The sequence below is a fragment of the Dendrobates tinctorius genome, unplaced genomic scaffold (assembly GCF_039654945.1).
Source record: "Dendrobates tinctorius isolate UK_male_01 unplaced genomic scaffold, ASM3965494v1 ptg000138l, whole genome shotgun sequence".
NCBI lineage: Eukaryota > Metazoa > Chordata > Amphibia > Anura > Dendrobatidae > Dendrobates > Dendrobates tinctorius.
In genome coordinates, this window is record NW_027361806.1 from 4,893,931 (window position 1) to 4,906,372 (window position 12,442).

A 12,442-nucleotide genomic window follows, 5' to 3' on the forward strand; every position below is an offset into this window, starting at 1 on the left:
GCGGGTGTACATAATATCATCTAGATATCCTCAGGACCCTCGCATCATGTTAAAGGGAGTCTGTCACCACCAAAATGCTTTTTAAATGGGCTTTACAGTGTTGTAGGGCGCTAACCCCTGTAAAAACCATAGAGGCACTGTATCCGTTACTGGTATAGTGCCTGAGAAAATAACGTTTAATTTGGACACTAATGAGAAGGTTTCGGTGCACCCTTGGTGTAGCCAAGAGTTTGGTGCCTCCTCATTTGTATATTGGGATCCTTCCTCCACTGTTATGCATCATCACCTTTCTCCGCTTCTGATTGATGGTGCTCGCTTCCCAGAGCAAGCACTGTCTGAATGTTGCCGGTGTGTGCACACAGTGGCCGCATGTGTTCTCTTTTCTGCCTCCCTTTTTTGCTGATGCGCTCGCTGTACAGTAGATCCGAGTGTGTTAGTGCAGAAGAAGAAAGGAGACGGGGAGAACATTCGTCGCCACTGCGTAAACGTGCGGCGATGGACACCTCGGCAGTATTCAGACTGTGCTCTGGGAAATGAGTGCTATCAATCAGAAGCCAAGGAAGGTGAAGAGGCGTAATGGTGCACCAAACTTGGCCACACCAAGGGTGCACCGAAGCTTTCTCATTAGCGTCCAAATTAAGTTATTTTCTCAGGCACTGTTCCAGTAATAAAAACACATGTGACATGCACATATGTGAAGAAGTCTGTTGGACAATGTTCACACCACCCACTGACCAAAACACAAACAAAAAGCACAGAATGATAAATGTGCAGAAATACCTTGCAGAAAGACATATGACAATAGTCAGCAAGCGCTGATAAAAGGTAACAACAAACACAGGGTATTTAGTCGATACGTTTCTTTGCAAAAAAATGTATGCCAAGATGCTCTACCTCGTCAAGGTAACCCGTATTGAAGCAGTCCCTATCTAATGTATTTAAAACCTGAACATATGAACAGTGTCTAAATGAGCAGGATTAAGACAGGCGCCTTCTAGTATGGGCACGTGGTGTAAGACAGCTCCCCATGTGCATGTCACACAAGAGAGGGGTGGGGTCTCTCAAATCATGCATAAGCACGAAAAAACTGGATTAAAAACACATGTGACATGCACATATGTGAACAAGTCTGTTGGACAATGTTCATACCACCCACTGACCAAAACACAAACAAAATACATTAGATAGGGACTGCTTCAATACGGGTTACCTTGACGAGGTGGAGCAGCTTGGCATACATTTTTTTGCAAAGAAGCGTATCGACTAAATACCCTGTGTTTGTTGTTACCTTTTATCAGCGCTTGCTGACTATTGTCATATGTCTTTCTGCAAGGTATTTCTGCACATTTATCATTCTGTGCTTTTTGTTTGTGTACTGTTCCAGTAATGTATACAGTGACGTGACGTGAAGCAAAAACTCCTTGGTAATGGTCTTTTTGGCCCCCTGGGTGCAATTGCTACCCCTGCACCTAATATAGTAACACGAACACCCCTAAATGTATGGTTGTTATAGGGTTAAGAAGACCACTACAACACTGTTTAGACCATTTAAAAATGCATTTTGGGGTTGATGGACCAAATATGAAATCCCTCCAGTCGTTCCCCTGTACCTCAGATCGTCTGCACCAGATATCCTAATCATGCCGCCACCAGTGTTTTCCTATGACGATTTTTCTAGTACGTGGTTCTGTGCAGTCCATTCAGGTACTTGCCCAGACATCCAGGAGTTGTGCCAAAAACTGCTGTTTCCCGGCTCCCTGCCATGGAAATGTGGCCTGTTATTCATCTAGTGACGAGGAAATAAAAACTTCTTACTGTAAATGTGGAAACACTGGAATCACATCTAATAAACTCGCAAATTCAGAAAAGCAACATTCTTGCTCTTCAGACATCCAGGACGCGGTTGTATGTGGGGCGCACGTTATACGCGGATATTTGTGTCTCTGGATTCTGCTTTCCGACCTGCAGTAAATGATATATTCCCAGGCCCAGCATACAGTGGTGGGGACGCTAATCTCATTCCCTGGACACAAACTCACGGTGCACGGATCTCTACAGATACTTTATTTGAGCCTTTAATGCGTTGCTAAAAAATAAAGAATTGTCTCAAATTCTAATGATCTGAGCGTGAACCTCATTCATAGCCCAAGGGAGTTTGCAGGTCTGTCTGTACCTGCATCATCTGCAAACCTGGCCTCCAAATACCTCATCTGGCCTCAATTCACAGAGTAAACTGCTCTGACTTTTTGTTTAGAAAACCCCATTTTTATATCCCCTATTAGGAAATTCTGAGTTAATATAATTTGTGTTTCCAAAGGGATCCTTTTATAAGTCTAAGGGCTCATACTCACATGCGAGAAACTTGGACGAGTCTCACACGTCAATACCCGGGGCACTGCCGCCGGCACTCGGATCGGAGCGTTCAGCTGCATAGAAATACATGGAGCTGCACGCTCCAGTCCGAGTGCCGGCGGCAGTGCCGGGTATTGATGTGTGAGACTCATCAGAGTTTATCGCATGTGAGTATGAGCCCTAAGAAAAAGAATCTCGAAAAATAATTCTGAGCTGCTCACTGATTTTGATAAGAAAAATAGCACGTTTTGCCAATTTTCCCCCCAATTATTCCAACTGATCGATGAAGCTTCCAATCACAGGGCTAAACAACATAAACTTATTTTTAGAAAACCCAGTTAAACAACAGACACTGGATAACCCCAGCAATTGTCTATACCAAAATTTGCAAGTTTCCATTTTCCTCTATGAATGTAGCATTAGTCTTCATGAAAGGGAATCTGATGAACCTAGAGGCATAGGTGTACTACAAGTACATGCACACGCCCCCATTGCAATTTCAGGCTATTTTGCATGCAACTTTAAAGGGGACTTTAAAGGACTGCCTGTTGTGCCCTGTGCCGATCTTTGCTGGCACAGATCAGTCACAAAAAGCTCCTGCCAGAGATTCAATGCCTTCCACTAACGTCATGTTGACAGAGCAGCGGCTTCTCTTCCGCTCTGCTCTGTTCGCGAGGTTTGACTGCTAGTTGATAGCCGGCTCCCAGCTGCCTATCGGTGGGGAGCCAGCTGTCAATCAGCATCACGTTGACAGTCATGCCCCATTGACAGAAGAAGAAGAGCTGCTTTGTTGACGTGAAGCAGCTGAATCACCGGTACCAGCCGTCTGTGACCGCTTTGTGCCAGCGCCGGGTACAACAGTCATTTAGTTACCTCTGTTAGCAACAACCTACCTGTTAGTTTTAGGCGCATAGTAAAAAAAAAATCTTGGCTAACCTGTGTCCGCCAATGCATTACTTGTGATACCTCCATACAGAAGTAGATAGGATTCATAAAGTATTGTTGAAGATTCCTGTAATGAGGCTTCCCAATCGATGAGCTTCCCTTTTAAATGTTATTGCTAAATTTTAGACCACTTTAGCCAAGCGCTAAATGCATCGGAGTGGCACTAAATTCATCGCCCCACTTCTTGGACCGCAGGATAACGCTCGTCTCGCTTGTCACTCATGACATGATGATGCAACAAACAATTCACACCATAAATGTGCATCAACACATGACAAAGATCACGCAGCGTGAATAAGAAAAAGTGACAGAGCCAAAGCGTCTATTCTGCCAACACCTACTGCGTCTTCATCTTCCGACAGTTTGGAGCGTTTCAATTGTAAAATGAGTCACCGGTGAAACTTCTGGTCTTTAATTATAAAAATATATATATATATGAGCCTGAATAATGATAGATGAACTATTCCAACTATGGTCATTTGTTACCTGAAACTTGTGAATGTTTTTTTACGCCAAAGAATATGATCTAGAAAGTATGTCAGGAATTCCCAAACATAAACTTCTCGTGGTCATTGAACTTTTAGGAGTAACATATAATAATTACCAGACATTTGGTATTTTTAAGGAAATTCATACATTCCCACCCTAGTTTACTGAGAGGCCTAAAGTCACAGATTTTCTGTGGGATAGCACTTGTACCTACGATTTTCTATGGGGTTGTGCACATGTCTGATTTTTTTTTATTGGACTTGTTCAATTTTGTTCCCTCTTTTTTTTTTATTATGGGGTCTGCTATGTGTCCATTTATTCATCTATCTATCTTTGGTTATTTCTCATGGGTGTATCCACCTGGACATTATGTTTATTTTCACTTTGCTACATTGTTATCCATCATTTCATTAATTTCTTTTAAATTCCTAAGTAATTAGACACTCACGGTGACTTTCTTTTTTCTTGCTCTTCTTCTTCTGATAGGATCTCTTCCTTATACTCTGTGTGGAGTTGCAGAGTTCCAAAAAGTTTCCAGTGAGTCCGGAGGTGATTGTTGCCGAAGTCTTTATTTTTCTGCTCCGTAAACCATCAGGTGGTTCCTCTGAAATCTTCCGTGTGTCCTCCCAGCAAACATTCCCATATTGTAATATTCTTTCTGGTAATTGTCTGCAGATCTGGATTTGATTTCTCCACCAATGATGTAAAGTGACAATAAGGTCCCCTTGACCAAAACTGAGCATCTCCAGGGGATGAGCCCAGTGTAAAATCAGTTCCACCGCACCATAATCTGTTGTGAGACAGAGATTGCCTGGCGCAAAGGTCAGGGATGCGTTTAATAGGGAATGGATGGGGCCCTGCAACCTCGGCGCGTAGAGCAGACTGTGTCCCTGTGGAGAGAGAGAGAAAGACAAAGCACATGTGGTTAATTCCAATACGCCCAAGCATCTGCCCAAAAGTCTTGACCACTGTCCAGATCTTAAATGCCAATCAACATCATAGAATAAATGGTTTCAGTAGCGAGTAGACGTGCGTCCTGCACAAAGCATAACATTACCTCAAGCAAATTTCAAAAACTGACCGTCACATCCAAGCATAAGCATAGTGTGAACAGGTGCTTAACCTAGAGTCACCAACTCATATGCATTCAAACAGAAAAGGAAGCACACTGTAGCGCCATAACATGCAAACATGAAAAATGAATTGCATTACTGCATTAGAAGCAGCGGTCCTGCTGCTGGGTTGCTGCCCTCCTATGGCCCCCTCCACGTCTCCTGGTGTACTGGCCTGACTCCTGGTAGTGCCTCTGGACACTATGCTGACAGACACAGCAAACCTTCTTTCCACAGCTCGCATTGATGTGCCATCCTGGATGAGCTGCACTACCTGAGTCAATTGTGTGGGTTGTAGAGTCCGTCTCATGCTACCATGAGTGTGAAAGCACAACCAACATTCAAAAGTGCCCAAATCATCAGCCAGAAATCATTGGTACTGAGATGTGGTCTGTGGTCCCCACCTGCAGAACCACTCCTTTATTGAGGGTGTCTTGATAATTGCCAATAATTTCCATCTGTTGTCTATTCCATTTGCACAACAGCATGTGAAATTGATTGTCAATCGGTGTTGCTTCCTGAGTGGACAGTTTGATTTCACAGAAGTTTGATTTACTTGGAGTTATATTCTGTTGTTTAAGTGTTCCCTTTATTTTTTTGAGCAGTGTAGTTTATGAAGCAGAACATCCATCCATTTCACTATGTAGTAGCCACTGCCGGGTCCTGCAGATCAGATCCTATAAAAGTAACAGGGAATATTCTGTAGAATCTGGCAGCAGCTTCTACACGTTGAGGCAGCACTGTGGTGTTCAGCTCCGTACACTGCTTACATCAGGCCCCTGGCAAGCACTGCAAATGTCGATCTGATATTGATGACCTATCCTAAGGCTAGGGTCACACCGTCGAAATTTCTCTCATCCGAGAGATAATGCTAATCGCACTCTGATCAGAGTGTGATCCATTTTTTTCTGATGAGGAGAAGATGAAAAAAATATTTTCTCCTATCTGTCAGTCAGTGGAAATCGGACCGCACTCGGATTTCTTCCGAGTGCAGTTAGTTTTTTCAACAAACTCATTGACTTGCATGGCCGATTGCAATGCGAATATTAGATGCAAACCGTGCATGCTGCAATTTTTTTTTTCTCGGACAGACTCTATCCAAGGAGAAAAATGGACGGCCGCATAGAAAAACGGTGGTCCGAGTGCGATCCGATGTTTTGTCGGATAGCACTTGAACAGAAAGTGGGGTCGTCTGCACGAGCCCTAAAGATTGGTCATCAGCATCAATGTGGTGTTAAACCCCCTTTAAAAAGTATTCCGATTTAATAGTTTTTAGATTGTGAGCCCCATCGGGGACAGCGATGATAATGTGTGCAAACTGTAAAGCGCTGCGGAATATGTTAGCGCTATATAAAAATAAAGATCATCATCATCAATAGTACATGCCAAAAATATCTGATAATTAAGGAATTCTACTACTAGGACTTTTACTTATCTGGAGAATGGGAATCTCATGTTCAATAGAATTTCCAGGGAAATGTCAAGATGGACGCACAAGTGTAGCAAAATCCATTGTAATATATGAGAGCTACAGAACAGCCAAACTTTTCACCGCCATCATAAACTATGAAGGACAGAGACTCATTTATGCACAAACATATTTTCTTCTCTCCCAAAGAGTCCCAAATACAAGATGATGGCTGGGGATGCGCAGAATGGCATCGCCCCCCCCCCCCAGTCTGCGATTGTCCTCCCCTAATGCAAATGAAGCTTATATGTTTTAGAAAAGGGGTGTCCCTTGGACCCAGAAAAGTTGTGCACCCCTGTTGCAGAACATTAGAACACCTAACACACAGATCAATGTGAAAGTTCATAAGTAGGGAAGGGTTAGTTGGAGTGGCTCTCTCTTGTGTAATGTCGTAGACAAGTTAGGACACAGCGTTCATGCTGCGACTTATCCTTCTCCAGGCAGGAATCACTACATCTGTTAGAAAATTTATTAGGATCTCGATTAAGGAAAAATCATATTACTTTCCGAACGATGGAAGAATATATTTATCCGACTATAAGAGATGAAAGAACACAGAACTCTGTGATGTGTGTATCCTGGAGGCATCCATGGGCCTGCTATGGGGCCCCTGGAGAGAGGAGCCCAAAATCTAAGGTGTGGTGGGAACCTGCATAATGATGTGGCCTCCACAGATGCTGCAATCAGGGGCGGACATATCGTCGGTGCAAACTGTGCAGCTAGCCAAAGGTAAGGGGGCCACTACCACTCCGAAAAAAACATGTGGAATTGTCGCCTATGATGAGCTATTGGACTGCGAAGGACCCTAATACTGTTCTGGCCCAGGGGCCTTTTTCTGTCTGTGTCCGCCAATGGCTACAATATTAGACTCTGCTCACATGTCCAGTTGTCATCTGCTTGTTTAAAAAAAAAAAAAGGGGCCCGGATCTATTACAGAGTGAAGCAAAAACAGGTGCACACTTTGGTGTCCGTTTTGCATCCGTTTTTGTCAGTGGTGCCATGCAGACGGATCTATTAACGGCTAACCTAAGAGATGACCATCCGTTATCATCTGATCCTCATAGACGTAAAAAAGTTACAATGATGCCACATGTTCGCTGTTTTGTTGGCGAAACCAAAAAGTTGAGAAACAGATTGCAGTCAAATGGAGAAGTTTTTAGGCTGTTTCCGTCCCTCTTCACATCCCGTACTGGATCATTATATATATGTTTTATATCATCCCAAAACAGATTAAAAAAAACCCAGAAATAACAACTGTACATGTGAACAAAGCCTAAAATGACTTCCTACGACAACATGGTCACTATGTGGTGGTGTCAATTCCTGTTTTTGCTGCGGCGAACGTTCTCTGCCAGCGAAAAGAATATTGGAAATCTTATTTAGTTCCATTTTACTCCATATCAAAGCTAAGAAGATGCCCTGGTTGAGAAAAAAAAAGAAGAGATCGCCTCCATGCTGCCTCAGTGATAGCATCAGTCTCAGGGGGAATCATCGCACCTTACCAATATCTCATGTCAGGGACCTTGGAGATATGACACGTCACTGAATGCAGAAAGCCAGACTGATCTATCTTCTCCAATGTAAATACACTTTTTCCATTTTTGAAGCGGCCGACTATACTACCACTACCATAAAACAAAAAAAAAATCAATGCCAAAATAGAAAACACATGACTGACAATAACCCTGAAAGCTGACGCTACCAGATCTGTGATAATAATGTAACAATGGCTACTGTACTACAATACCCTGCACATCAATTCAGCAACTTCAAAGGACGTATTGATGGCTCAATGAAAAAGACGAGAAAAGCAAATATTTACCGACATCTGCAGTCGGATTTGGCATTTTATTTCTTGTCTGGGTTTCTGACAGATAGGGTTAACGCCACATCTCCCAATTTCATTATCCACCCTCCAGGGCTGCACTCCAAATAGTTTCCAGCACAGTAAAAAGCGTCTCCGCGCCGGTCTGCGATCTACGCAGTAAAGTGTCAGCTCTTGGGGCAGCGCTGGCTGAATTTCATGATGTGCAGCTTTTCCTTTATGCTCTTGATCTCACTTGTACTATGTCTGAATCATAAATTGTGAGTTTCAAGAGTCTCGAGTAGTTTCTTAAAAGTGCACGATGAAGACAATAATTCAGATAATGGGATTGGTATTAAATAAAGCATGTCTGAGAGAGTGCAGGATCCAGACAGAAAAAATGGGGAGAGACCCTCCAGGTCCGTGTATGGAAAGTGGTGTTATTAAAAGAGGGATTTATGGCAAATTAGTAAATATCTCAGAATCAAAAACTGGATGCCTGCCCTGCTCTTGCTGCCTGCCTTAATCAATGCTACCTGCCCTGCTCCGTGCCACCTGCCTTAATCCATGCCACTTGTCCTGCTCCATGCCAGCTGCACTGCTCCAAGTCACCTGCCCTGCTCCATGCCACCTGCCTTAATCCATGCCACTTGTCCTGCTCCATGCCACTTGTCCTGCTCTGTGCCACCTGCCTTAATCCATGTCACCTGCCTTGCTCCATGCCAGCTGCACTGCTCCAAGTCACCTGCCCTGCTCCATGCCACCTGCCTTAATCCATGCCACTTGTCCTGCTCCATGCCACCTGCCTTAATCCATGCCAGCTGCCCTGCTCCATGCCACCTGCCTTAATCCATGCCAGCTGCCCTGCTCCATGCCACCTGCCTTAATCCATGCCACTTGTCCTGCTCCATGCCACTTGTCCTGCTCTGTGCCACCTGCCTTAATCCATGTCACCTGCCTTGCTCCATGCCAGCTGCACTGCTCCAAGTCACCTGCCCTGCTCCATGCCACCTGCCTTAATCCATGCCACTTGTCCTGCTCCATGCCACCTGCCTTAATCCATGCCAGCTGCCCTGCTCCATGCCACCTGCCTTAATCCATGCCAGCTGCCCTGCTCCATGCCACCTGCCTTAATCCATGCCACTTGTCCTGCTCCATGCCACCTGCCTTAATCCATGCCAGCTGCACTGCTCCATGCCACCTGCCTTGCTCCATGCCACCTGCCTTAATCCATGTCACCTGCCCTGCTCCATGCCAGCTGCACTGCTCCATGTCATCTACCCTGCTCCAAGTCACCTGCCCTGCTCCATGCCACCTGCCTTAATCCATGTCACCTGCCCTACTCCATGCCAGCTGCATTGCTCCATGTCACTTGTCCTGCTCCATGCCAGCTGCACTGCTCCATGCCACCTGCCTTAATCCATGTCACCTGCCCTACTCCATGCCAGCTGCATTGCTCCATGTCACCTGCCCTGCTTCATGCCAGCTGCCCAGCGCAGCCTAGTCCTCCTCTCCTCCAGCTCTGTGGCTCTGCACTGGGCTCCTGTCAGTGTGATTGCACCTACCTTGCTCTCCTGCCCTCTCTTGTAAGCAGACTGATGCTTCTCTGATCCACCCCATGGCATGCTCTGGGATAGAAAGCCTTGTGCTGATCCTATCCTATGCTGAGCTCCCACCTCCTGGGGGGATCCCTCCCCAGATCTGCCTGCACTCACTTCTCAGCATCTCTTGCAGAAGAGAACAAGGATATAAGACTTTCAGCAATCTTATTTTACAGCAGCAGCAGCACAAGAAGGAGCTGGAAATGTCTGAAATACTTCTGGGTTTTCCACATTACATTTTTTATTTTCCACAGTGGGTTTCCATTCATTCCCTCGTCTGATGGGGATTTGTTGGGTTTTTGGCTTTAATTCAATTAAATAAAACTAATTGAAAATGAAAATAGCAGAATTTATTTTTAGAAACTCCTAGAAATGTTTTTTTTTACCTTTCTAAGAAGTATCTTTTTTTTTTTTTTTTTTTGCTTTTTTAAATATTAGTCTTATGATGACTGATAGAGGGGAGTTTTTTTTCCAAAATATGCAGAATTGCACAGAGCTTTAAAAGGGGTCGTCCGGAAAAAAAAAAATTCTAAATGCTTATCTAGTTAAATGCCATAATATAAACTATTTTCTATTATACTTTAATGAAAATTCCCTATCCTTCCCTACCTACACTAACTGCTTTTCTTTCTTTTTTTTCCCCTACTTCCTTTTTGATGATGCTTCGTTTTACAATCCCAGTGCATGTTGGGTTACTCAAACAAAGCATCATCAGGGGGCAGAGACTTTTGTCACTGCTGCAGCCCCTAGCCCCTCGCTGTAACGAAATGTCATCAGTGATGGGCTAGTCCCAGCACGATGTGCACTGTGCATAAAGGCAGTAACAAGCCGGTAACAGAGCGCACTGTAAGCGCACATCGTCAAAATACCTGGTATGTAGTGACCAATGCCGCCCCCATAAGTGATGTCACACAGGCGCTTTTCTCTACATGCCGGGTATTCTTCTTATAACATGTACTGACAGAGCACTCTGTTGTTTGCTTGTTACTGCTGATCTGAGCCGGTGAGAGAGCGCACTGTCATTGTGCACATCGCATAGTGCACAGTGTGCAAGACTAGCCCAGCCCCTGAAACGAAGGTCACTGATGATGCTTTGGTTCAGGGAAGGGGTAGTGACCGCAGCCTCCGCCTGCAGGTGACGCTTCATTTCAGTATCCCATCATGCACTGGGATTCTCAAATGAAGATTTTAAAAGAGAAAGTAGGAAAAAAAGCGGTTAGATAGTGTAGTTATGGAAAAATAGGGAATTTTTTAATTAAAGTATGTTAGAAAATAGCTTAGGTTATTGTGTTAAATTCTTAAGGATTTAGGAGTAAAATTATTTATATTTTGGACCACCCCTTTAATACAGTATCAGTAGTAGTCTATAGGCACCACCTATAGTTTCATTTCATATAGAGGCATGCAGGAGCGTCTTCCTTTGGATTCATATAGAACATCACATCCCGTAGATGCAGTAACACTCAGGTATACGAGAGTATTGTGGGCAATTTCTTGGTAATGGAATGCCATATGAAGGCACCACGCTCTGGATCTCATAGTACAGGACCATTATTTATTGTACTCGCATACAGTATATCACGCCATTAATTCCGTAGCGTTTTAGAGACCTCATCATCACTGTCCCCATTGGGGCTCACAATCTAGATTCTCTATCTTTATGTCAATGGAGTAGGGGGAAACTGGAGGACCCGGAGGAAAGCCACACAAACAGGGAGAACATACAAACTTTTTGACAGAGTGATCAATGAGTGGAACAAGCTGCCACGAGAAGTGGTGAGTTCTCCTTCAATGGAAGTCTTCAAACAGAGGCTGGACAGACATCTGACAGGGATGATTTAGCGAATCCTGCTTTGAGCAGGGGGTTGGACCAGACGGCCCAGGAGGTCCCTTCCTACTCTACGATTCTATGATTCTATGATTCCTTGCAGATGTTGTCCTTAGTGGTATTTGAACCCAGGACCCCAAAGATACAAGGATACAATTCTAACCAGTGAGGCGCCGTACTTTTCTTTGTGTGGTCCTACAGGTTCTGTGTCTCCATGCTCTAAAAGTTTCTAACTCTATTTTAGTTTTGTCTTTTTTTTTTACCTAAAGTTTGACATTAGAGCAGGCAATTTACCATGTGTGATATGTTTTAGAAGAGATCACTTTATAAGCAATGAGCTGATGTCATGTTTTAGGCTGAAATCAAATCACACATGCAATTTTTTTTTCTAGATATAAATCGATTAAAAAGAATGGAAAATTTCAAGTAAGGATCTATTCATTACTTTGTTCTTTTCGGACTGTTTTCTTTCCAAATCTGGAAGAATGTATCTGAAAATCTTTAATTAAAATGTATTTGATAAAAAAAAAGAACATTGTTTTCTGATGGTTTTTAAGTAGAAAAGGAGCCTCTGAAACGACTTGTGAAGTTATTACTGAATTATTCCCCCTTCTAGTTAAAATATACTAACTCAGACCGGTTTTCCAGGACTTTGAAATTGATAGCCCATCCTAAGTATAAGACATCAATATTGCTATTTTTTAGTGCTGAAAAGCTTTAATACTGCATTTAAAGGGAATCTGTCATCAGATTTTGTCTATCCCATCTAAGAGCAGCATGATGTAGGTGCACAGATCCTGATTCCTTTGATGTATCACTTACTGGGCTGCTTGCTGCAGTTTT

General features: G+C 43.7%; 1 protein-coding gene across 1 annotated transcript in view; it reads right to left on the minus strand.

Annotated features, from left to right (window-relative positions):
- ARTN (artemin) overlaps positions 1-9,782 on the minus strand; it is a 66,434-nt gene extending 56,652 nt beyond the window's left edge. The window contains exons 1-2 of the mRNA XM_073544476.1: positions 9,736-9,782; positions 4,235-4,676 (exon numbers count right to left, since the gene is read on the minus strand). Coding sequence (XP_073400577.1) covers positions 4,235-4,529 — 295 coding nt within the window. The 5' untranslated portion in view covers positions 4,530-4,676; positions 9,736-9,782. The remainder of the gene's footprint in view (positions 1-4,234; positions 4,677-9,735) is intronic.
- Positions 9,783-12,442: the final 2,660 nt, after the last annotated feature.